Genomic DNA, 27,822 nt, shown 5'->3' on the forward strand with positions numbered 1-27,822 from the left:
GTTTATGCAGATTTCGATCTTTCGTGAACGCAATTAAAGAAACGAAAGGGCTCTGTTTTATTTAGCAAACATTATAAAAATTATCATATACTTTAGATATTTAATGTATTTCTATGGATTAACGGTGATGAATGTTGCACTGTACTTGTTAAGAGTTTAGAGAACATAAAGAAATCATAATTTAAAATAATCACCTCTTCACTGAAGATCTTCTTCACACTTAGGAATGTCGAATATCTCGGCAAACAGGGGTGGCAATTTGAGCTTGGTCCAATTCCTCCTGAACCAGTCGAGCAAATTCGCATGTCTGGCACCCAGAGTTCTTAATTCTGGTATCCTTTGTGAGACGCTCGAGACACCGGAACAACCTCCCGCGGAAGTAGCCTCGCCGGAAACCGTGTGATTCCGCAACGCTTGAACTTTCAGCGCCTCCAAAAGACGATCCTGAAGCCTCTGCACTGTTTTCACGTCGTTCAGACCTGGTCTTTCACCCAGAAGAACGGCGCCGGAGAAAAGGCCCAATTCGGTGTCCGATAGTTGATGGGCGTTTAAGGCCGAAGTGAATTGCATCAAAGCAGACACGAAGTCTGGCTGTTTTTGTTTCGTATTGATCAATTAATGGACGATTGTTGATATTCTCTGACATTTTGTGTCGTTGCGATATCGAGTGAGATTTAAAATTTAATAGTCACGGGATAATTCAAGTTACGCTCGACCATTGTTCGGATAACTGAGATTTAGTTATAAGTTCCTATATTTGAATACTCAAGTATTAGCTTGTTCTTATAAACGAGACTGTATCGCAATACGTTTCGATTTTCAGATGTTTATGTTGTTTTTCACATCGAATTATTAGACACTGATTGTAACCTACGGCCATAGAAAACGACAAGCGAGTTCTTACCTCGTACATCAATTCCATTTGTTGCCTAGTGATATAAGTACCATCCTCGAATGTCATCGAACTGTCAGTGGTCATCTTTGAGATATGGCTTAGCCAGACTTCAAAGAAACCGACCTTAATCAGAATTAATTGATCGTCCTGCGAAAGATCACAAAATCCTGGCACCCTTTTGGCAAACTCCACCACCCTTTGTACCGATGGCGTTATCCTAGTGGCGAATTGTTGCCAAAGCCAGATCCTTTGCGATTCAACTGTTTCTGCTGTCGAGGATGCCGCCTCTGGGTCCTCTGGACTGGCGGGCTGCGAAGAAGTACTCGCCTAATCAGCAGGATTATAAAAGAAACAGGCGTTGCTGCCAGTTCCAGTTCCACCGCGTCATTCTAATATGTTAATCAATTAATTAGAAGCGGATACGACGTGGTAATTTGGAATAATTAATTATCTAATGAACTAACTAATGAAACGTTATGCCAATAAATAAACGTAATATAAATAATAATATAGAATAATTAATAATATTATTAAAAATAGTACAATAATAATTAGTGAAATATTAATGAACTATGCATAGACATTGTTGGCCACAAGTATAAGAATACTTATCTATTCGCTATATTTACTGGAATACTCTAACAAATTTTTTAATATAAGGCGAATATAATACCAATGAAATAACAGATATAATTCACAAAACATTCGATTCGTACTAAATATCAGCAAATATCCTAATATATGTGGCCGTCAAAGCGTATTAATCGATATAGTAATGATAATGAGATGAAATTTGGAATTCTATTGATCGCAAGTATTTCGAATAATTGTTTAGAAATTTCTCACATATATACGATCCACCTTTCGTCTATTACGACATCTACTATTGCATATTTTTACATAATGTGTATTATGCAAAAGATCATAACAATTAACTATCTTTTTTTTACGTAGAACGATTTCAATTGTTTAATCAATAAAGTTACAACAGCGAACGAGCCCCTTCGAGTCGTATCCGCTACTAATGTATCCATGCTTCTGTAACTTTACTCTGAAATTTCGAGTAAACTCACCGGTATTATCATCGGTTTCCGGACGATGCCCCTCGTTGATTCCTCGGTAAAGCCACAGTGAGCGTGATGCGCCTGAGAAACTTGAAGTATCACGTCGTAAACCGCCAACTGTTTCACGTCCGCGTCTGACTGATCTGCCTCTACCACAGCAGCTGGCGGCACACACGGTATAGCGTTCTGTGCTTGGCTGTTGTTGTTATTGTTTTGGCTGCTGGTGTTGTTGTTATTGTTGTTGGTGTTATTATTGTTATTGTTAGCACCAGCAGAGGACGTGAGTTGTTGCACTCCGGTGGTAGTGGTCGTTGACGTGGTGGTCGGTACTGTGTCTTCGGGGCCGCGTTCCCTCGAACGTTTCGGCACCCTGCCGTATCTAACGGCTGAAATCGAGAGAACAATATTTAGTTTAGTTATTCGAAAAGCGATTTCACAACCTAATCGTTGATTCTTAAAAATACCGACTTAAAAATACTATCGTCGTCGATCCCTAAAGACAACGATTTTAAGAAGCGATCCATCGATTCTGACGGTTTGGTGGCGGTTTTAAGATGCAAACGTTTCGTCGAGTCTTAAAGTTGGTGGTTTCTTTTAGGACATAGTTTAAAATAACCATAGTATCACGCGAAAGTTACTATCATTTAATACGACGTTCGGAAGAAACTAATAAAACGAGATTATAGAAGGAAGTCTACAGAATTATATGAAAATTATTTCGATGAAGTACATGATCCTTGGAAGAAGTCATTACGACGAGATTATAGAAATGTAGAATTATATGAAATGTACGTCGATTAATATGATGTTTCGTGGAATCTACTGTAATGAAATTACGAAGCAGAGAATCTACAGAATTAGATGTAAATTATTTCGAAGATAAATATATCGCTCGAGGTAACTGTACGTGTAGTTGTAGCTTTATGTGAAAAAAGCTGTAAGCGTATGTACCGATCTAATAATATTTCGACGTCCTACGCACGCTACGCTGCTCATCCTAACATCCTGTCTCGAAAATGAGCGTATTTACGAAAGATTAGTATTTTATACGGTACTCGAGAGAATTACTCCGAACAACAGAGGGTGCAGAGCTTTCGGGCCAGCTTTACCCCGGTTACATCCGCTTCTTAAGCGGATCACAAGACTAGCACAGGCTTATTACGATTTCGCCGACAATGCTAGCTCGGAAAGCTCCGACGGTTTCCTATTATACACCACCGCATATTGCACGATGGAACTTTGACGTTTAATTATGTACGCAACTTCGTTTCAGTTTGCTTTACTCTCTCGCTACTCGACGGATGCCGGAATTTCCGGAAACTGAAAGACACGATAGCTATTGCCATCGGGCATATAAAGAGTCGTGCTAAGTTGCAAATAAATTCGAGCAACTTTTGCGGCAAAGGAACTAGAGAACTTGGACATTTCCCATCATTAACATATTTAACCTGCTTAAGTAATTAAAAATTATTACTTAGACAAAAGAGAAACGTTTGAAAGGGATAGTAATTTATTTTTATTAAAGAAAAGAGATTATAATTGGCTCATGAATGGCTATTTCAGTAGGGTTACCTTCGAATCACCGATAATCATTTCATCGACAATCATTTCACCGAGATCGTGTTTTGCCGCCAGTTATTATACTTACCGCCGTACGTTATCGTTGATCGTGCATCTTTATCGATACGTTTCCGCGCGTAAAAAGACAAAGAAGTATAATAATTGCTATGGAGACATGAAAAAGATATAATTGTATCAAATTTGGTACGGAAAATATGATTGAAAGAATGGAATTATATCTTTTAAAACGTTTCAAAGATTCCTTTTCTACGATATCCTATCGATATTGTAGCGAGTTAACGAAAAGTGCTTACGCAAGTGATTACTTACAATCCCTGGACATGCCGACAGCTAGGCACTTCTTGAATCTGCAGTACTGGCAGCGATTCCGACTTATTCTGATGACCAAACAATTGCCGTCCTTCAGGCACCTGTATTCTATTTGCTTTTGAATGCTTCTTCTAAAGAAGCCCTGAAAAGAAAAAGAACTGACATTTAGCGAATTATTATTTATGAGCAATGGTAGTACGAGCAATCATACTTTCACGTGCATTGTTGCTACCTCAAGAAGAAGAAAAGGAAGAATATAAGAAATAAGGATTTGCATTCGAGGAGCGACATTAAAATTCTGTATTCGGTATTAAAATTTATTACCGAACGTAAATCTTCATAAATTTCGCTAATTCAATTAGTACGCTGCTTACTAAAAGAAATATAGTCGTTTTAGCATTTGGAATCTACATCCTGATTAATTGTCTTTAAACATACGATTCTTTTATGAATCTTCCCTAAGGTTTTAAGAAAAGCAACATTCGTCTTACGAATCCTCGACGCTTTTCCATTCTCTTGTGTCCATGTGCTTTACTCGACTAACACGTTAATAATAGTTTTACCGATGTCAGTCGATCGATCAATGTCGATTATCAATAAGACGCTTGATAATTTTCAAAGTTACCCCAAGGAAGTTCTCTTTCTCTTCTATGCAAAAATTTATTAAAACGAAATATGCTAATAATATTAAAGATTTCAAGGGTAAATGATACGAAGCTCTCGACTAACAATGTCTTTGCCTCTGTCATCATCGTCAGCTACGTATGTTTACAAGATCGTTCAACCCGCTTAACAAGAACTTTACAATTCAAGTCTTTTTCTATATTATTCAATCCCTTCCATCGCGATTGCTTTCTCTTTTCAGACGATCGCGTAATAAGTGTGCGACTCGATGATTTGAACGGTCTATCATCGATACTAGCCGGTAATCGTCTCCGAGCATAATCGAGAAGGAAAAAAGAAATTGCTGACAAATATTAACGCGTCGAGACACGGTGGAAAGTTCAAAGCGATTACGGGTCACATCAAAGGCTGTTCGAGCGTCGAATAGCCTCGATTCGTCGGTCTCTTTTGCCTCTGTCGCTTCTCCATCGTCTTCCCAGGGAAAGAGAAATCCCTTTTCATCGCGCGATATTGCCTCGACAAATCCGACAAACGTTATGGTCGAACTGGCCCGTTGAAAATTGAACGTTCGTGATTCCTCTGTCTCGAGCTATACGTTGTTGGTAAATCCTATTCGTTTTGAACGGATGCTGTGTCACACGATGTGAAATAATATAAAAATAAGACAAGGCCACTTGGGAAATTCTTTCAGATTACTTTCCAATTCTACAGATATTTTTCTCGATTTATTGTTGGAACCTGCTATCGATACGTTTGCTGTTTATTTAATTTCTATTACCATTGTCTTTCTTCTTTTTTTTTTTTTTTAGACTGAAACTGTAGAAAAGTTACTTCCTTTCCGACTTCCATGATTTTTGGATATGTTGCAGGGATGAACGTTTTTTCGAACAACTGTTTCTCCCATCCACGTGTAACCGAACGTATTGTTCGTCGATCGGCTATCTTTTGTTTATAGTAATAATAAACGAGAGCTGGACGAGCTTCAAGCGCTGTACACAAACGCATATACCAGGCTGTACGAAATATCTGTTATAGCTCGGTTAAAAATGAATATCATCGCTGCATTGTGTTTGTGCTAGATTTGTCAATCCTTGTTACACGTACATACAGGAGAACGTTGTTCGAAAAACGTTGGTCTCTACGGCATATCCAAAAATCGTGAAAGCCAAAGAGAAAGTAGCTTTCCTACAGTTTCTCCTTCTGTAAGTTACCAGAGTTAAAGTGTCATTTGTCTGATAATTCTGGTAGAGTTAAACAACGTCGAGAAACTGATCAACATCGATAAAACTTTAATCGTCTCTCTGCAAAATTTTCGATACAAATTTCATAGATCTTTCAACTCAACTAAGATTATGATCGTCGACACGACTTAAATAGCCTGATCTGTGTTCATAAATTCTATATACGTAGATATACATTTGAAACGTTCTAACGACAAACTTTTCCTAATTGTTAAGTTCCCAAGAAAATTTCATCGTTTATAGGTAAAAATGATTGTTTGAAGGATATTCGATAATCTGGAGAGAAAGTTTGCTGGTGCAGTGTGACCGAGAAAAGTCTGAGAGCCGCAGCTTAGGGGGCGGAATCGATCTAGCTCTCAAGGATACCGAATACTGGCACAATCGCCGATTAATTCTCTCAGGTCTCAGGCTGGATTTAGGGATCGTAAAAATGTCGTTCGCGGAGAAAAACGATAGGGGAAAAAACGAGCTTTCTAAAACGGCAAGATAGTCCCGTACAACCATTACCGGCCACCGCTTCTACAGCTCGACGTCCCTCATTGATTTACGAGAATCGATCCGTTTATCGCCTTTATGTAAACGCTCGGCAAATAAAGCGTCCGAATGGTCGCAACACGGAAATATAACGTGAATTTATGGTGTGCTAATTTCTCGAAGAACAAGCACGCTTTTTAGTCCGAGACCATACGCAACTTGTTACTTTTGTAACACCTGTGACACTGTTCTTATGTTTTTTAAATATATACTGCCGTTTAAAAGAATCCGGAAACTTGCTTCTTTTTGACAAAGTGTATTTTTAATTACAAAATTACGAAGAAATCAAACTACCACACAGTAGCGACTGAATACAAATACCCATAATTGTAAGGATAAATCGATTTATACGAGAGAAATTAGGTAGTTACTAAATCCCATATGCATACGTGTGCATAATGTATATGCATGTTGCTGATATTTCGGAAAATATTGAATAATTTATCGACAACGGAGTGTATTCGTTCGTTACGTGTGGTAACATTAATCCTATAAATCGATCGATTCAACATAATGATAAAATACAAATACTTGACAATAATTTACGTAATTCGTAGTAGTAATTACGAATTTCATATTCTTCGTTCTTATGATCGAATAAATCTTTGATATCAATGTATTAATCATATACGTTTTCCGATATATCGTTCCTGAAGTCTATCTTTTCTTGTACAAAAAGATTTCATATTTTTAACTAATATTCCATAAAGTCTATCGTATTTTTCTATTTCCCCGTTTCAAGAAATATCTCTTACGTATTCAAGCCATTTTCCCCCGATCAATTTCTTCTAAAACTTCAAATGCTAATATGCACGCACAAATCCATCGTCATACCTACAATACCTACAATATACAATACCGTCAAATACCTACAATACATGCAAACCATACCATGGAGCTGCAACACCATTTACAAGATATCTGTTCTTACAATTTCTCTTATCTGTTACGGTTCAGCCATTATCTATGCTAACAAACCACGTACAAGCGTTTATATACGATGTCGACTATCAACAATCGGAGAATTTTCGAAAGTTTCCGCGCGTCGAAGAATTATCGAATTCCTTCTCACGGAGAAAGTGGAACAGATCAACGAGAGATCCTGTAGACTTCCTAATTCTATGGCCGCGCACGTGTAAAGGCATTACGAGGCCCGAGAAGGCTGATATCCCGCAGTCGGATAGGATCCCGGTTATAGCAAGCGAATCTCGCGTAATTAATTTTAAGCCGAGGTCGTCCTGCTGATTCAGCCTTTGCTTTTCATTTCCCAGTCGATTACTATCCGGTTGCATAGGATTTGAATTATCGCGACTGTTCTCTGCTGACGGATTGCTGAGATAACGAATTCCGTATCCTTGTCAAGGAGTGCAGGAGTTTCAAACGATGGGAAAAATTAGAAATAACGTTGAAAAAATGGAAAGATACAGACTGACGAAGAAAACTAATATCAGCCTAGAGTTTAATTTTATGGAATCGGAACGTGATCGTTAACTCTGCGGGAATTAATTAATTTTGTAGATTCATGACGGAGAACAACAGAGACAGGATTACTATATCGTGTCGGGATATTACTCGAGACTATGATATATTTCTTTCGTTATGAATTGCCCGATAATTTATATTTATTTGTACCTTTACTAGATAGAAAATGCTAATAGAGACGTAGAATTTGTGAAATTTCATCCGAAAGAGTTTGAATATCCATGAAATTTCAAAGAGATATCCACCGTTTCGATTCACGTTTATTTCTAAAAATATCCTCGTGCTCTGAAAAAAATAACGAAGGCAGCTAGATTTACTTTTCCATCTTTCAAATAGTAGAATTTTCACCGACCAGTGAATCTACAAATTTCAAAGAATAATTTATCTTTCGAAAACCAATTTCCTCGTTACACAATATCACATAATTACTTTCCTTTTTGTAAATAAAGTATCGCGAATTAATTTGTCCAACATTTCGTGCGAATTTTTCAACCAATTTCTGTTACGTTAAATAGCGGATGGATAGTAAAATAAATAAAAATGTGAATACACGCGCTGAAGGTGCGCGCAAAATTTCGAACCAACTGGTCAAGTAGATCTCGAAATACCAGAGGAAATATTTTATAAATTTAATTTTCAAGAAATATAGCGCTTGAACATGCTTTTGATCGTCCTTCTCTACTGATAGTTACGTCCTTCAAATCGTCGTAACATCGTTGGAAGTTAAACGAAAGATCAAATATTTTTTTCCTATTTTTGGGAAATTCGATCATTTGAATCTTGGACACACGCGTAAACTGTATCGAAATTATATTTTGTAAGAAAGCGCAGAGAAAGAAATGGATTCTTCCAAAGATATAAAGTACAATAAAATATTTTCTTAACGGGGCTGCGGAAGATATTTTTGGAAGAAAGAATAGAATGTTCTTCGAAAGGAAACGTCGCGTCGTCGAGTATCAATCGCAAGAATTTTCAAATCGGTGCCAGCTGATGCTGAATTATTTGCGTGCGAGACTCTTTTCTCTTGGATAAGGTATTTCTCTATTTGAACGGAGCGATGCATAATTCAATTTTATTTTCCATCTTGGTCGAACATCGGAAGAATGTCGACGCTGGACAGTCAGTCTCGAGACATCGTTGTTTTTTTGTGACCAGTTCGAAAAAGCTGAAAAACGTTGTTTTCATGGAAAGGAACGCGAGAAGAAGCGGAAACGCGAATCGTGAGCCGCCTGTAAAGTGCTTACATATTTCGTATCGAGCAAGTGAGAAGCGATTGTGACGTGATTGTAAATGAGATTTTCTTCACATTTTCTGGAAATATTGGCAAAAGCAAAGAAAGGATTGTAGTTGTTCGTGAATGCAATGCTTTTGATTGAAAACGATATCGAAGATCGATGTTAAATTATTTTGAAAGTGTTATATATAAATACGAAATTTAAAAAACCGATAATTTCAGTTTAATCTGAATCCCAATTTTACTTAAATTGAAACATTTAAAAAGTCAATAGTATTATCGCGTGCAATACACATTTAAAAAAAGTATTTAGTTTAAAAAAAGTATTAGTTTTACGACAATTTTCGAAGGTTTAAATTTCGTTCGTATCGTTAAGAAATTTTAATTTAGAAAATTTTATATCGGGTGCATATTTTATCTTCGCAAGGTTTAAGCTCCGCGAATCTTTCAAACGCTTCAGGCTTATCAAATTTTCCACGTCCCCTAAAGTTTTCAGAGCTTCTGAATGTTTCACGCTCTTGCAATTTTGCAAATTTTTGGAATCGTTGAAAACGTTCAATCTTTCAAACGTTTTAGATCAACCAAGTCCACGAAGATCTTCGAATGTTCAAACCGAAAGCCCTCGCTTTTCAAATCTTCCTCGAAGTCTTTCAAACTCAATTCTTCAAAAGTTGCTAACCATTAAAAATCGTGTTAAAGTCTTCGAACTTCGTGTTTCAAGCTTTCGAAGCTTTTAATATTTCCGTCACTTTTGTACCATTGAAAGCTTTTAAATCTCGTTAAATTACTAAAATCCCGTTATTCTCGTTCACGCGTGCAACGTCGTGTTAATGTCATACTTTTCTACCAACAAATATATCTGTGAAATTTTGAAAAACGTCACCGGATGATTCGTACGTCTCTTCGTCTAGATCACCATACGTAGATAATTAAATTCTACGAAACCTACTTTTGATGTATTTTCTCATTAAAAATATGTCTTCTCACAGTGATACAAAAATCGTAGATTATTTTTTTCTTATAAAAAAGAAGCATCTGAGGGGAAAACAAAACATTAAACAGAAGCCTGCGAGAAGCAAATTCCTCAGTAAGTTCTTTCCAAGTCCTATCGAATGTTCCATATTCGATAAAACTTGAAAAATTGGACCATCCGCGGGTCTGTTAACCGCCCAACGTTTCTAGACCAACTTAATTGTAACCGGTGTGCACACGGAACGTAATATACCGGACATGACACGCGCGTGCACACGCACGCACGCTCGGCTTGGCTCGAAATTAACCGAGGGTCGGTCAGGGCTGTGTTCCGGTGTGAGTCGGGGTTGACCTCGTTGCCGCGTCGCGGCAAACGGGACGGTTCGTTTAATAAGCGACGTATTATGATTAATGCGTTTCGTGTAGAAACGGCTGAGGAGTTTCGTCGTACGACGATGCGGAGTATAGCCAGCGACTCGGTGCCTCTTTATCGCGATCACAAAAGAGACCAATCGAGGATCGGGGGTGGAGATTAACGCCAGGTAATTAATAAAAGCCACCTGAAACGTTCCAACGCCGATGAAAGAATCGATTCGAAAGCGTTTTGCCGGTAATTTTCCTGGAATCCGATATTTTTTAACAGTGAACGATTCGAATGACAGGCTAATTCATATTCTTCTGTCGATAGATCAGGTTCTACGCTAATCTCGCGTTCGTTGCTCGTAAATTTCTAGATATCAAAATCTTTGTACAAATCGTTTATTTGCCATGGGAAATGAGTCACGTAAAAGTTACGAACGAATGTTCGTGCCTTGTACGCGTGTCTATGTAATTTAGAAACGAAAGTGTTAAGCTGTTGCTGTAGATGGGAGGGTGATTTGGCTGGCGCGCGAGTAGCAGTCATTTAGTTTGGTTGTTCGACGACGCGGCTCGGCACTCGGAAATGAAAGTTGAACCGAAGCGAATAGATCGAGGTAATTTATTTCGTGGGAATTAATTCGATAAGTTGACGGCCACGTTTCCGGGATATAACCGACAGATTCAATGAAAATCGTATTGAAACTGATAGGCGGGTTGAGTGGTTGAAAAGTTGATTCGATTGGATTGGTTATCGAGCCGTGTTTGTCTTTGGTTTAAGCACGAATGTATGCACGTTGGTTACGCGTGTAATTGTATGCCGATAGATTTATAAGCTGTCGGATATTTCATGCTTATATTGCAGGTTTTTTAAGGTGAACGTTTTAATGAAATACAGTAGGACTCGCTTTTATTTTCAACCTTTTTAATCCACCTTGCCCCTTAACCAACTGCATTTTCATTTTAAATTAAACCTCGTTTTCTCTGTTGCTACTGTAATATCGAGTTTAAATGTTTGATAAGCATCGTTCTTTTATTCGTTCGAACATTTAACGTAAATGAATTAGCCTGTTTCTAAAGCGTTGCGAAGGGTGCAGGACATTTCAGTTGCACCAAAACATGAAAAATACGCAGAGCCCTCAAATACATTAAAAAACATTGGAAAATGAAAAAGAAAACTTTTGTTAGAGCTAGAGACTCGTTAAAAAAATTCTGTTCCTCGATTTACCGATTTATCTTATTTCTAACATCAACGTAACATTCTAAACGTGTGCGTTATACTAATCAATCATCGTTAATAAGCCAGAAGGGGATTTGGATTCCGCAGAAGGAACTAAAAAAAGGGTGTCTTTACTACTTAATTTATATACAATTGATTTTCTTTGTGTCTCATATCGATCGTTGAAACGATATAAGAGCATCTGATATCGAATTGTTTAAATTTTGAAATAATTTAATTGTATAAAATTGCTGTCTATCGATCCAAATGTATAAATTCCTGCGGTTATTTTCGGCGCGACAATTTTATCGCGATCAAGATTTATTTTTTGCTTGTTCGTTGAATTATTAATCGGCGATTTCATCCCCCTTTTCGCCATCGCGGTGTCCCAATCTCACTTCCACTGTTATTTTAAAACGCGCTACACGTACTACGCGGAAAGTTGTTTTCTTCGATAAAAACCGGCGTGTTCAAAGGGTTACTTCATCCTGGTAAAGTTGCCCAACGGTTGAAGGTGATAAAATTACGTAGTCGAACCTATTATTAGTTAGAGAAGCTTGGGAAAGGAAGGACAGGAGGCAGGCATTTCAAGCTGCAGGGTTCATCCAGAACGAACTCGACGTTTTTAAATATTCAACGGGAGCATATAAAACACGTGGGAGATGAGGGTAAAAATAATTAGCGGAGAGAATTTTTAAAATTTTTCAGTCATTTAAATTTTTTCATTTATTTCGTTCGTTTATTAAATTCAATCTCTTAGCTGTATAAAATTTATTCTAATTAGTACAGCAATTTGTAGCTTTAATTGGTGAATAACGTATATTTAATTCTCCATAACTGGAATTTTCTGTATGCATTTACAAAAGCAAAAATTGTAATATCGTTCGTATTTCCTACTTTATAAATAATAAATACACGTATTATAAATACCGATGATACATAAGATGTGAAATTTACGGTGCGTTATATTTTAGTGTCTTTCTTTTCATCTTACACCGTGGAAAGTTTAATATACTCAACGACGTTCAAAAATATTCATATTCAATGGAATAAAATGGAAAAGAAGAAGAAAAATACCAAAGTCTATTCTATATCGTGCAAATGCAAACTGTCGCAAAAATAGAGAACTGGTATTATCATTCGTAACGTTCGAAATAGCGCGACACGTGCAATCTTTTATTCGCACTCTCGCATTGGCACAGTAGTCGTGTGCTGTATCAAACGTCGCTTAGTTTTATTTATTTATTTCAACTGAACCAGCAGAGGCGATTGGAGTGTGCGATCTCGAAGCTGTTTCAGAATTCATTCAAGTATTAATGTTCGAGAATTTAATTAGAATCGAAGATGTTACAGAGGTAAAACGTACGTAACGTTATTTTTGTAGATTCGTCTAATTAGTTAATAAATCGTTAAAGTACTCGAGCATGGAAGAATTAATACCGCGTGGAACAGTTTTACGAGCCACGTAACAATTCTCGGACTCTAATCAATTACTTTACCGATTTCATAAAAAAATCTCAGAACGATGTATCATTTTTCAAAAGTGTTTTGAGAACTAATTTAATAAAAATATCGTTCTCCATCTATTTACTCTACAGTTATGTATTTCTCTCTACTGATATCGAAACAATAAAAACACACTTAAAATCAAATCAAATAAAACAATATATATATATATACATACACATATCCGCAATAGAACAATAGAAAAATGAGAAGGAAGGCAGGGAAACGAGAAAAACAACAGAAACGATAAGTGACATCGGCTGAAGGGTCCTCTAAGCTTGCCACTCCGACAGTGCATCAGAGTAACGAAGCAACGAAATAATGGAAGAGACTCGTAGGCGTGCTCGAGCCGTCTGTTCGTTTTACCAGCGAACGTATCGATTTATTGGTCTATTAACGATGATATTAATTAATGAAACCGGTTCGTAACGATGCGTTGCACCGACATCGATACATATCCGTCGACCAATATACCGAATATCGGATAGAAAGCGGACAGTTGTGTTCTCAACAATCCATAATGCTATTTTGCATTTGATATCGGATCGTTATTGGAATCGATACGTTTCATTGTGTATCAGTTTGCAAATTGTCGAAACGTAGCTGCCAAGTAATAAACCTTCCGTTCGAGATTGAATAAATGAATATATAAGGGATAACGTTTGTTTTTATTATCGGATATTCGATGATGATGGATTCGGCGTTAGGTATATAATTACAGTGGTGTGCATATAAATAGAGAAACGTTCATTGTTCTTGTTTTATAGCGTAGAACTTAAGAATAGATTAAATTTAAAATCTGACGAGTCTTACAGGCAAGGTACATATTTGAAAGTTACTTATATTTGAGACATTGAGAGCGAAAGTAGACTAACCACAAACGAAATTAAACAGATAGAACGATAGACAAAGTAAACGAAATTCTAGTTATAGAAGATCGAATCAGGATCTATAGTCTTTCATCTATTTCAAGATTCCTGTACGATAATAATATTTGTTCACGTATACAGGCAGACGAACGTACGGAATTTTTGAACGCTAATATCTCGCGTCACCATTTTCGGTGAGCTCGAATCGTGGCCGCAATCGAATCAGACGCATTAGGAAACAATAATAGGTATTTTATTCCGGTAACGAACCAGTTAATTTCCAAATGGACGCATTACCATTGCGAGTTGATTTATTAAACATTGGCTTATTGCGGGTTGTTTACGATTTAACTCATTGAACATTGGTTTATAATTTTACATTATGCTTACCGAATTGCATGAGATAAAAAAGGAAAATATGTATAATATGTCATTGAGTTATAAATATTCGAGCAGACGATAATTCTCTTTCTCTCTTTCTTTCCCTTTTTACGAAAGTGAAAAATTATTTCGAAGAAATGTTCGTTAAAATTAATTCCACTGTTTATTTGTTATATTATATAAATTAAATCATACGTTAATAGAGATTTATTTCCACTGAATATTATTAACGAACGCTGTATTTCGTATATTTTGAAAACTTTTGTATATTTAAATTTCCTAAAATTCCAGTTCTTTCTACAGTTCATTGAATTTCCTAAAGGCACACAGTTTCGTCAGCAATTTCATAAACACGGAACAAATCTTTTTAACTTGGCCTTTGTACTTTTATTACGTTTCGTACCTATGCTAATCAAATTGATAAAAATTCCCCGAAAATCTACAAAATTTGGAATCTCGAAAGATTCGAAGTGACCTGTTTCGTTCGATGAAATTCACTTCTCTATTTTCTATGAAGACTTTCCAGCTTCTTTTTCGACGAAATCACACATCGATATCGCGGAAATTGCTGAAAATTCTCTCCAATAAAATTGGTGAAATTTTGCGCGTGTACGTTGAATTGAATAGAATTCACAAACAAATACTATTAAATATAAAAATACAATTATACGTAAAACGTGCACTGAACGGTTAATAAAGTGTTAACGTGTTGATTTCAGGCTAGGCATATCGATTGATCCTTCGAAGAATTTCGATAGAGGTGAGTGAGTCAGTGGAACGATGCATAATAAATCAGACTTAAAAGAGGCGAACGCGCCTGGCTAGTAGAAAGGCTTAAATTTAATCGGACAGGACGCAGAGGACCATTTGACCTCCGCGAAATTCGTTTAACCAGGGCTGCAAATTGGAAACTTGGTATTACATGCAAATTCAAAGCGCTTTAAACTATTCGATTAATTAATTTTCGTTGCGTATTTATTATCGGTATTATTGCGAGCAACGATTAAATTATTACAATAACGATGTACGGATTCATGCTCGAGGTCGATTTTCGTCGTAATTATGATGCAACAGAGATTTCGCAAAATCGATATTCCTCCGTATTTCATTGCATTAGAAACATCGACGGATGTCAATAAGAACGAAAACACGTTTTCACGTTAAATGTACGTTTGTTCTCGCATAAAATTTGTCCTGTCGCAATTTTCTGCTTATATTTAATTTATGTCGCAACTTTCAATTTCACCATACATTTTCCTGCGATTCGCGAAATTGTAACACGATGAAAACAGCAAAAAAGCCAGAGGCGAGTGGAGCAACGAACGTGTATTCGCTTCCAGCCAGGAAATTGGCTTCGTCGTATTGGAAGCGTCTGCATGTTCCTATAAATCTCTGTTCATAAGTTGAAATTGAAGTTAATTCATAAAATCATCAAAAGATTATCAAAAACACGTGTTTAGAATTCTTCTCTGATCGTGAACCTGAGGATTATAAAGGACTCGTATATTCGTATTATAATTAACGATCTCGTTAATTGCATATAATTATATCAAACATTTTTCCTCTCCTTGTTCGATTCACTGCTTCTCTCACTGCTTCGATTGATTTTGTCTATTCAAACCAATTAAAGATTCGTTTAAAGCAACCAAGCGAACACAAGCGAGGAAGTTTTATAGACTCGATAAATTGACACGTTATTTGTATAATTATGCAACGAGGATTGTCTTTAAGGCAATCATTAAAAAGGAAGACAGACATCTGTATGGATACAAGTAGCGAGGTCAAATATCGGGGTGAAGACAACTCTCTAATTATTTTGAGCAGTGTCGTTGTCGTTATTTGATTCTATCGTTATTCTATAAACGATTCTACAAATGGGATCCAGATTTTGTAGAAATTTTTCTATCCCTAGACAGCCCGCTACAATTCTTTTGATATCAGAGAATTTTGAAAACCAACGCATGTAATTCTCCATTAATTCACTACCAAGCTAATTAAAATGACGGGTCGCATTTAATTGTATAACTGCTAAAAACATGCAAATACTGGTGACAAAATTAATGTTGACTGTTACTGAAATGGAAACATAATTACATTTACCCACGTATACATTTTCTTTACGAAACGTGTTTCGATATATACTATGAATCGATTGTTTTAACGTTAACTTAATATACGTAGACAAAACTTTTCCATAACTCATGCGAACAATTCCTCCAAATCTTTACCTCGTATCTCCAAGTATTCTCTTACACAAGTACAAAATTCCAACTTATTGATCATTTATCTCACGATCTAGATTATCACGTTTCATGCATACAAAACCAGTAGATGTCTTAATCCTAATGATCGGAAATGTTCAGATACACCAACTTGCGCATTGTGTACGTACATATGTTTTATGTATACAAATTCAGTAGATATCCTGATCCTTCTAATCAGAAATGTTCATATATATATATAGCTGTGCATTATGTACGCTTATACGTTTCATACATACAAACTCGCTAGTTATCCTAATCCTCGTGACCAGAAATGTTCATATACTGTACACAGTACGCACATATGTGCTCGTGCAGCTCGTCCATGTATCGGTGGGAGCGCGAGAATGTACCAATTCACCGTTAACCATGGCCTTAGGGCTTCCGTGTTTCAATCTGAGCAGAGGAGTACCGGCGGATGTGCATCTCGCGGCGAGATTAAGGCACGTACACATCGCGCGAGTCTGGGCCTCGTGGTGCGCTTCCTCGCGAGAAAATACGCTCCGCCGGGAGATACGAAACGAACCAACGATTTCTCCGAATCGCTACGTTTTCTTCATCTTCGTGTCCCTCTGTGCTAGAGAGATTCGTCGATGAACGTTCCAAAGAATTTTCGTATCGTTCGATATCGCTGGAAAGTGGAGCTATCGGCGAAAAAACGAGCATCGTGTTATACAGGCTGTTTCAAAATATATTGCACATACGTAGCGGACATTTACGTGGCTATTGAGATTTATTTTTTTTTTTTTCAGTGTGTACGCGTGGTTTAATTTTGCGATGGAAACGTTTGTACGTGGGAAACAAATGCGCGACGAATGTATTTATGCAGGCGTAGATTGATCCCACGCATTTTCTAAACGAATTTGAGATTTTTTTTATGGGTCAAATAGCATAAGTTTAATCATGAAAATAGACTTGATCGTGTCATTTAATTGTCAAAAGAGTCTAGATCGGTGGAATTGTAATTATTTGGATTACAATTATTATTAGAAAGATCTGAACGTAAAAGATAGCGAATATTAATTTACAGACATACTAATCCATAAATGTACAGTGTTTCCGACGACTTACAAAACGAATATCTCTTTATCCTCGAAATTTTCTGCATCTCTGATTTCGCGTATAAAAAGTAGGTATTTCGGATTCTTTATGGGAAATTTGACAGGCTGATATTTTAGAAAATTCAAATCCACTCGACTAGATCTCACAAAGTTATGAATAAAATTTCTAGATGTCAGGGAAATGATGGAGGAGGAATGAAAGGCGGATGACGTATTATAATGATAGATACGATGACGACATGACTGCTACCTACTGCTAACATAATGACTGATATCTTCGTGGTATTCTTACTTTGTTACTGGCAGGGGTTTTATTAGGAGGACGATTAAATGTAATTTATTCGTTTCAACAGTTACGTGTTTGCAATGGAATTTCGTTGAGAAGAAATTGTGAAAGAACGGCGAAGATAAAAAAGCAACGACAAGGTAACGATACACGGAATAACTATAGCTGATCAGATTTGTTTGTATTTTCGACGTTAAATTGGGGATAGGAGATCAAAGTTTCTAGATAATTTGCATTTAGAATGAAATTACACACTCGTTCACGTTACACAGGTTGGAATTTCACGTCTTTCTACTTGATACGTTCTTTTGTGATTTACCATTAATCCTTTCACAGTGTAACCAACAGAGACTCAGGCAAGCTGTTAAATATAGCGTACTATAAATTTCACATCTTAAATGTCATCATTAAACCGTGTATTTTTATGCGTTTATGGGAAGTTTGAAGGCATAGAATGTACGCAAAAATATTTCAAATATTCCAATCATAGTATTCGTTATAATATTTAATAAGTCAAACAACTATCTAACTAGGTTCTATTTTTTAAACTTTTTTAAAACATTTTTTATACTCATATTGCAATCTAGTCATTATATGTAACGTCAATTATTATCATTTATTTTCTACAAAAAGTTGAAAAGTATATGATACAAATGTAAGAAATCTTAGGCATGAAAAGATGATTAGTTTTAAAGTCGTTCATTCTAAATTCTTCGTTACTTTATTATATCATCAAAAGATTGCAACGAAATTCTTCAAGCTGATAGGAATTTTCTTGCGCTTAGCTGTCAGATCAATGAAAATATTTTCGATACTTCAAATTTTAGAGAAGATATATTAGTGAATTAGTAGGGTATCACGGTCTGGTATCGTATAGCTACCAACGTTCAGGCTTCCTGGTAAGCTATATCAATTTGGAAGGTATAATATATTTCGACGAAGTCAGCATCAGTGTGTCATTTCATCCCTAATGAAGCTAGCCGCAATGTTGATGAAACGTCGGAATAAATTTTGCAAAAGTATACAGTTTATATCAGAAAGCTCCATTTTTGAATACAAATGTGATAATAATTTTTAGAAGCGATTAAATTTGTATTATAAATCTCGCGAAAACGATGGTGTTTGTAAAGAAAACAAAAATTCTGTATCTTCTAAATTATTGAAAGTTGATTTTAAATTACTATAAACTAAATGGATAAAATCTATTTTGAAAAACACCAGATTTCTGTAATTTTTTGAAATGTTATCTTTCCCGAGTGAATAAATTGCAAATAATATGTAAATTGATCGTTTGTAGATCAATCGTGATTTATTATGATCAGAATGATAAACAGTGAAAAGATAAAAAATACGAGGCAAGAATATGGTTATTAGAAAATTACAAAATACAAATATTCTTAGTAAAAGATAGAACAGTAGAAGCAAAGCTATACTTACTCAGGAAGTATAGAATAACCTTGGAATTATTGATTGCCCAGTGACATTGACACTGATTAGCACTTAAAGATCGTCCGTAGCTTTTTTCTATTATTAGCTGATTATCTGATCAATTAAAACATCGTGTCTATTGGAAACCACTCTCTAAAAAAAGCCCACGGATACTCTAAATATTTCCAAAATATTCGTGGCACGTATTCCGACATTAGTACGTCTCATTCGCTAAGCAAAATACATTCTAACACTCGCAAAACGTGCAAACAATCTTTAAGAAATTAACGCTCGAAAAGCTTTTTCAACTGCAGTAAAAAATGACCGCATAATAGGAATTCGCGAACAATCGCAAAAAATACCAGACTTTATCTGAACGATAACAACGACGACTCGGTAATAACACGGAAATGTTTCCTATTGTCCTTCCCGCTTAACGAATCGCCTTCGTTTTTCATTTTCAACGCATAAAAGACACGAGTAATATATCTTCCTAATTTCTTCAGGGACAGTTTAGAAAAATATAGTTACTTCTACTCTTCCGAGGGACGCATGTGGCGAGCGGATATTGACGCAGTTCACAATACGTATATCTCTGAATATTTTTACGATGTCAAGTTTCACCATCGTTTAATTTATCGCCTACCATACCGAAAGCCATGTACGTTGAATAAATAGAATTTTCTTAGTAATTAGAATCATCGTTCTACACAGCAGATGAAACTATGACGAGAAATATTGGGTTGACAACTAAATGATTGCAGATTTTATCAATATCATCTAATGCCAAAATCCGCAATCATTTAGTTGTTAACTCAATATATAAAATACATAAGATATATATACATTATTAGAATTTGAGATATTTTGAAGTAATAACTCAACAAGGGGACCATCTATCGACCATGGCAGTATCTTTTGAATGGAAGAGTATACATATACGTACCCAGTATCCTTATCCTTTAGTTAGTTTATATAGTTATCCTTTAAGCGGTTAAAGAAAGGAGGAAGGGAGGAATAAAAATCGGTAGAACACAAACTTCGCCGCGGTAAACGCGTATTGCGAATTGCACGGTCGCGAACGTAATGAAATATTATCGGCACGCCTTGAGCGCCGTTAACGATCCATAGAGGCCGATGGGTTCCCGATCATCGACTTCTTTCGCAAACCGTCGATGCAGGGACAATTCGTTCCTCTTCCATAGTCGCGATCGACCATCTTACCAACGTTAATTATACTCAAACGTTAGTGAAGATATATGACGCGGGCGATTAATAACGATCCTAGACAATGCTCAATTTATGGCTCGTAGGAGACAACGCTTTTAACGACATTGGTACGCCCCGTTGCGAATGCTGTTCGCTGGATCACGGTCTTCGATCGTTTTTCATGGAATAGGTACACTGGAATATCCTTTTTACAGCGATTGCCTATGGAGAGCTATTTGCGTTAAGTTATTGGCTTGTCCCATCGAAAACTTCTTCGTTTCTCGGTGTTTTAAAGGATTTGAAAGGAGGACGATGAAATTGTCTAATTTCCAAATTTTCAAATTCTCGAATATTCGAACCTTCGAACGGTCGAACGTACGGATGACAAATGGGAAACTCGGTGTTCGTGAGAAGCACGAAGATATCGATCATTCTGAACCTTCGAATCCACGATATAACGAGAATACCTTTCGTCGAGAAGTGCGCACCTTGTAAGGTTCAATAAAATACGAGCGATCATAGGCGTCGTATCTTGTCAGCTATAAATTCGCTACCTCGTGTTGATTTGTTGGTCTCTCAGTTCGTTCGAAAGTCGATGGCAATAGGACGAGAGCGTTCCTTCCCTTCCGAAACGGAGGATTCGCGGAGAAAAGGAGAAAATAAGCGAAAGTGGTAATTGAAAAACGAGGCATGGGTTAGCTAGAAAGAGAAATAGAGAGAGAGGAAAAGAGAAATGAATAAACGAGAAATGGAAATAGGAGAAAAAGCGTTACACGTAGCAGAAAAAGGAATAGAACGGTAAGGAGAACGATCGAAAGTAGTCGATACTAGCAATGCACAGACACGTCGACGAGGAGAAATGATATTTACAACTCTGATAATTTTCCCACAGGAAGCGATACATCGAAGGCGATCTTATACGAATTATACTTCGGGACAGAGGAAAGTTTAGTGCATACGATTATGTTTCTCGCTGTAGAAAGTTTTGCGAAGAGCATTTCTCGCGTTGTATCTTCTCGTGCACGATGCAATATATCACCGTGCGATGGTTATCGCGAATCGATAAAATCAACGCGAATTTCGTCTCTGACATTTCGGTTCTCGAATTTTAACATTTTAGAATCGTCTCGTATTTAAATTTTGTTGACTTTCAAATTATCAAGCATCGAATTTTCAAATATGAAATTTCCTGATGTTCGAGTATGAAATTTTGCAACTTTTAAATTTAGAAGTTCCCAAATTACGAAATATCCGATTATGCAAATATTCAAATTCCCAAGTATTCAAATTCTCGAATATTCAAGTTTCTCAAATTTCCAAATTGTAAGGTTTTTTAATTCTCAGATTCTCAAAATTTGTAATTCTTAAGTCGTGTTCTTAAATCCTCGAAACTTTTAATGCTCGAGTTCCTAAATTCTCAAATTTCATGACTTTCGCATTCAAAGAATTCCAAATTATTTAACGTTTAAACGTCCAAACTTTCGGGAAGACCAAAGCACAATTATGAACGTGATACGTTGTCATACTCACTTTGCAGCCCTCGCAGCTGGTTACGCCGTAATGATAACCGCTCGCTTTGTCACCGCAAACTCTACAGGCCACGAAACTCTTCGCGGGCGTCGAACTGTTCGAATCGGCAGCCGCGTAATGTTGCTCTGGAAAACAAAGCAGACAGAGCTACGTTATGTAACGTGATCGTCATCCGTAAAACTAGGTAAACGTTCTGCCAAATGTATCTCTATTCCTTCTTCGAAGGTAGAAACCTATACGAGAACTTTGCCTATAATGATCAGAAATAAATCGCACAGAGTACACGATGATTTATTTCATTTATTTTAATATTTTATCTAACATTTCATAACAATTCTGTTAAATCTTTCATATATTTCCACTTACCTTTTATTCTATTCAGTTTTAACGGTGTCGGCTATTGTAATCGTTGAAATGAAATTAGAGCTTGTATCGCAATAATTTAATATAATAGCTTCCTGCTCTATCGTACAATCCCTTTTTTATCAGAATCAAATAATTTAATAAATTGTAGATTTTTCGAAGCATTTAAGAATTCTGATTTTTTACCAATTAAACATATAAAAATATTTGTAAGTACCTAAAAAATATATGATAACATTTATCTGAGGTATACGTAAATGAAATACACGAATGTTTAAAAGTATTCTTTTCGTGTTTCATATAGGTCGCATATAATTCGCGATCGAAGCATAAAAACAGCTTACGGATCATAATGTGTCGTGCAATGTTATGAATTAAACATAAGCAGGATAGCATCGTTAATTATCCGTTGTTTAAGATAGCATTAGCGGGGAGTCGAGCATTAACATTTTACTATACAGTTGAACTAATTGTGAATGGTTAAACGAAACGTAATAAATTTTCTCGCATTAACGTCATATTATTATTTTCGGACTGGAATAGTCGTATCATCTCCTCCATATCGTAATCTCGTTTCACTCGAAAATATATCTATATAATCCAAGAGAGAACGAGGTAAGAAATATTCTTATATTTTCTGATCATCGATTCAATACGTTCTCCAAACGAACCTCATCGAATCGCTCGTAAACATGCTTCTCAATGTCGAGTTTCCACGCGATCATCGCCGATTCGAGCGCAACGGACGAGATCACGGCTCGCCTTCCTTCTTTCTAACGACCAAAAAACGAGCACAAAGCGCGTGGAGCTAACGGAATCGCTTCTCGATGGAAATGGTCACGCGTACACAGACTCCAGAGAGAAAGAACGGAGGAAAAAAGGGCGACTATCGGTTCTAGCCAAATAGAGTCGAACAACGGCGAAACGAAGATAGACGCAGGGAAACAGCGAGAAATACAGAGATAAAGGAAGTCGTACGGACAAGCGGACTAGGAGAAAGTGAGATGAATCGACGAGATACAGACATTTGAGATAAACGCGAGAAATAAGGGACAATTATACGAGCAACGGACGAGTCGCATAGACGAAGAAGACGGGAAAGAACAGGATAGAAGACTGTTAATTCTAATCAAATAAAATCGAAAAGTAAGCGAACACAGACAAATGGGTAGCAACGGACGGACGAACGAAATAGAAGAAAACACAGGACAAGGTAAGAGCAACAGAAGGAAAGAAGAGGACGAAGAACCGAATCAATTCCATTCGAATAAAATAGAACACACCGATCGAACAAAGATAAAGATACGAGATCAGAAGGAAGAACAAAAATACCGGACTGTCAAACAGGCTAAAATAAGGGAAGGCAGGTATTAAAGAAGAAAAGGAGAAGAAATATATTGAAAGAGTATGTACAAAGAAGAGTGGCGTCGTGTCAGGACGACGATGGTACGACAGCCACGTTCGTCCGAGGCACGGGCTGGTTTCTTCCATTGGACGAGGAACAGGCCCGTTGCATCCATAATGCAACGACGGTCGGGAACGCCACCGAGGAAGGGAACAGGCTGTAGCTCCTGCTGGCGCGAGGCTCGCAGCCACACGCGGTGGTTCGTGTAACGGAAAGCTCGCGTCACCGTTACACAGAGAACACACCACACGGCCTAGGGAGAACAGCGAGAGGAAGAACGAGCGGACGAGACGAGCGGAGCGAAGAGGGAAGGAAAAGAAAAAGGAAGAGGAAAAAGGCGAAACGGGGCCGTCCGCAAAGGGAGTGCACAGGGAACCGTATAGGAGTAGTCCGCAACATTATATATACCGTTGGACTCTCGTGAAACCCCTGCCAGAAGACGTGTCGTTACGTGGCCAGGGGTTAGACAGAGATCGATAGACAGAGAGAAAGACTGATGAAAGGAAGATGGCGGCGAGCAGAAGCAGCGACGATGGGAAGGATGGATAGGAGAAGTACGCCGTGCAAAAGGGAGTAAGAAGAGTATAAGAGACCGAGGAAGGAGCAGTGTAGTTGATCGTAGCGTCTGGAAACGGGGCCCGATCACCGGCACTGTACCGCCACCGATGCGATTTTATGAAGTCCGTAACGCCATCGAACGGTACCGAAATTTTTCTACCGCGACAAAGACAATCACGGGAAGGACGATCACTGTCGAGCACGAGTCTTCCTCTTACCGCAAGTGCAATTATATCCATTCGAGTATAAAATATGATAAGGGTAAAAATATGCTTTGTTTATTATTTGTCTGGGATCTACGTAGTACATCTAGGTTTGCAGGAACTAAAACCCAATCTGAAAATTGATTTATCCTTATGAACTTGCAATTGCGCGATTTTAGAAATCTGCAATTAAGAAACAACTCGTTCAACGCATTTGATATCGGAGACTTTGAACGGAACTCCTCCGAATGACTCCGAAAACTTTTTTGGATTTGTAATAAAAAGAAAAATACGTGAAATTAATTAATCTAGGAATAAAGAAAGAAAAAAGATACCTTTTGGATAATTTTTATTTAAAAGTACGCCACGGCGTGCGCGGTATGTCACCGGGCATCCGTAATAATTTTGATGTCGGATGACCATGTGACATATCGTGTATGTAAAATTTCAAAAAGATAAACGCGCAGGAGGTAACGATATTTATTTCAAGACTGAGAAAATTATGTAACACGTATACAATTGGTATAAACGTGATTTATACTTGCAAACCAAAACAAATACATGAAAAGTATAAAAATTTTACTAAAATATAGAGATACATTTATGCATATGGTTAAACGAAAGAAAAATTGTTTAAAGTAATACGAATCCTAAATGATCCTCGCGATAATTTTTGGAACAGCCTTCCAAATATAAACTTGGATTATCTCTGCAGCCAGTGTAAAAATAATTAGTACTTTTCCGTATCCCTGGAGTTTTTCACTAAAAATACTGACAACATACGTGTGTTGCCGTTAAAAGAAATTATAAAATAAAAATTAATTAAAAAACTCTAACCCTACGAAGATCACAGTGGATTTCCACACACGTCGATTTTCTGGTTTTATCATCACCTTGCGATTAAACAGCAGAATATTGATCAGACGTAATTGGAAATGGAAACGATCTATCAGAATTAAACACGAATGTTTAGCCGACAAATCGCAGTTTCGTGGAAGGTAAACGCAGCAATCATCAAGACAAGCTATATTTTACTATCCTCGATACTTTAATACTATGGCGAGCAATATTTCCAAGATTTTAAAGAGCAGGAAAAAATACAGTAGTTTACAAAAATTACACGAAAAAGAAACGAATAAAAATTTTCACTCGATCGATCGACAACGTACAAACTACGATTTTTAAGCTATTTCCCTGGAAAAAATATAGCAAATGATCTTCTACGTTCCTCTCTTCTCTGTAAGCTTTCTGTAAGAAGATAGTAAGCTCGACGTATCCAACTGTTGAAAACTGTGCAGTAGTCAAGGCGACCCTGGCTAATCAACGGTGTGTGTATTCTTAAACGATCGAACGCCGTGCCAACGCTCTCACACGTTCGCACGCCGATACATTGTAATTTATCGCGGTCCCGGATGGTCTGTAATTTCCAGGGACGAAGGCGGAAGTGAACGCGCCACTCCGCGCACGTAATGACGTATACTACACCACCGGTGAACCGAAGTTTTTCGGTGCTTCTTCATGGGAATTCGTTAAGGCGTACCGTATTAACGACGCCTTAAACGGTCGTGCACGAATAAATTTTCCCGCGTACCAAACTTTTTACCAGCGAGCTCGTTTCCGTCTTGGAACAACGAGATTCATCGCGGCCGAGCGTTCCACGTATGCAAATTAGACACGAAACGACGCTATCGTATTTCCCTACGTTGCATGTACTTTCTGCTGTTTTAATGCTTTTTTCCTCCCATCTTTTTGCCCTTCCCACTTCGATTATATTTGACAGAAGTGGAAGGATTTAGCCGAATTGATTCTTTTTGCCAGAGGCAAGTTGATTTCTTTTTTTTTCTTTTAGGTTTTATAGAGACTTTTACCGTGAATTTTACTTGGCTCGTGTACACTGCCGTTCAACGGTCACTCCTTTATGTCTGACAGATTGTTGTTGACTTAATTGCTAAGATGGAAACAGAAAGATCCGAACGATTTTATCCTTCGTTAAAACTGTCAGGCAACGTTACAATGAAATTTTAGTTTATATATGTTAAGTGCACGTTTCGGAGCTGTTTTATCGTTCAAAAGAATCAAATTATTCTTAGTTTATATATAAAAAAATTGACATTTTATGTGCTATGCGTATGTATGAGTTAGTCAGAAGTTTGAAATCTTCTCAGTTTCGTTATCCAGGTGTGTAATTAGCGTTGAATTCTTAAGAAACAGGTACTTTGTTTCCATAAATTCTCTTATTGAAAAGAAGTAAATAATAAGATTTCAAGGAAGATCCTGAAAAGTATTTGTTACCTGTCACCTGTTTTACTTTGCCATTTAGTCAAAAGAGATAGTTTCGAGTTAATCGATGTGACTTTTGAACGTTTCAAACATCTGTTGATTCTATAGAAAATTAGTAGATGTTAATTTGGTCATCTGTTCGCTGTCAGTTCATATATTTTAATAATATTCATGTATCATGTAATATATATAAGAGAAAGCATAGGGGAATCAGATAAAGATGAGAACTCCTGAATTAATGAATTAAATAAACTTTCCATACGCATGCATGATTGATGTGTTCGATCGATGTTCTTCCGTATATAGCTAACTAAAAAAATTGGGAATCAGTGCATTTTATTACTTAAAATAATTTCCTCTATCTATTAGCCTATTAAAACGCGCATGAGATGAAATTCTAAGAAAAACTAATTTAAGATCAAATTTATTTTTAGATATACAAAATTAAACACATGAAGATTTCTAAATTCGAATTCAATACAAAATCTGTTTACATTTAAATATGAACTATACCCAATACGAATGAAAAGCTAATTCACATTGTTTCTGTAGCACTGAAATATGCATCACGAGAATTCTATTTCTATTTCAAGAATTTATCGATCGAACATACATAAATATAAATACCTAAGTGATAACATGTGGCACATAATAAATTGAATATATTCGAAGCAATTTCTAAAGATACAAAATACATTATCTCAAACCTACTGGACAACAAATTCTATCTTTCATCGAACTTTCAAGGAAGATAAAGCAAAGACTTCGAGTCATTCAATTTCTTTCACCGTGTTTTTAACAATTTTGGTCGCGGATGTTCGTGCATTTACGGGAAACTTAATGCTAGAACAACCGACGTATACTTAAACATACCACGTACAAATAATTATCACGAAACCGATGCGATGCCCATAGAAGAGAATATTTCGGACTATTTTTAGAATTTTAAATTACTGTTGATCGGACGACT

The 27,822-nt window shown here is 36.8% G+C and overlaps 1 protein-coding gene and 1 long non-coding RNA gene across 6 annotated transcripts in view; both read right to left on the bottom strand.

Annotated features, from left to right (window-relative positions):
- The window catches only part of Eip78c (Ecdysone-induced protein 78C), a 134,359-nt gene that overhangs the window by 3,209 nt on the left and 103,328 nt on the right, over positions 1-27,822 (bottom strand). For 4 of the 5 annotated variants that reach the window (XM_072009306.1, XM_072009290.1, XM_072009286.1 and 1 more), the window contains 5 exons: positions 22,044-22,168; positions 3,850-3,991; positions 1,969-2,345; positions 905-1,222; positions 195-591 (listed from right to left, as the gene is read on the bottom strand). In XM_072009306.1, coding sequence (XP_071865407.1) covers positions 199-591; positions 905-1,222; positions 1,969-2,345; positions 3,850-3,991; positions 22,044-22,168 — 1,355 coding nt within the window. In that variant the 3' untranslated portion in view covers positions 195-198. The remainder of the gene's footprint in view (positions 1-194; positions 592-904; positions 1,223-1,968; positions 2,346-3,849; positions 3,992-22,043; positions 22,169-27,822) is intronic. The other variant, XM_072009299.1, reaches the window with a different exon arrangement.
- On the bottom strand, positions 14,161-19,809 carry LOC139990302 (uncharacterized). The gene is made up of 3 exons (XR_011800543.1): positions 19,314-19,809; positions 16,891-17,173; positions 14,161-15,650 (listed from the first exon to the last, which is right to left on the bottom strand). It is a non-coding gene; the product is annotated as an uncharacterized lncRNA (long non-coding RNA).

This window comes from Bombus fervidus, chromosome 1 (genome assembly GCF_041682495.2).
Source record: "Bombus fervidus isolate BK054 chromosome 1, iyBomFerv1, whole genome shotgun sequence".
NCBI classification, from domain to species: domain Eukaryota; kingdom Metazoa; phylum Arthropoda; class Insecta; order Hymenoptera; family Apidae; genus Bombus; species Bombus fervidus.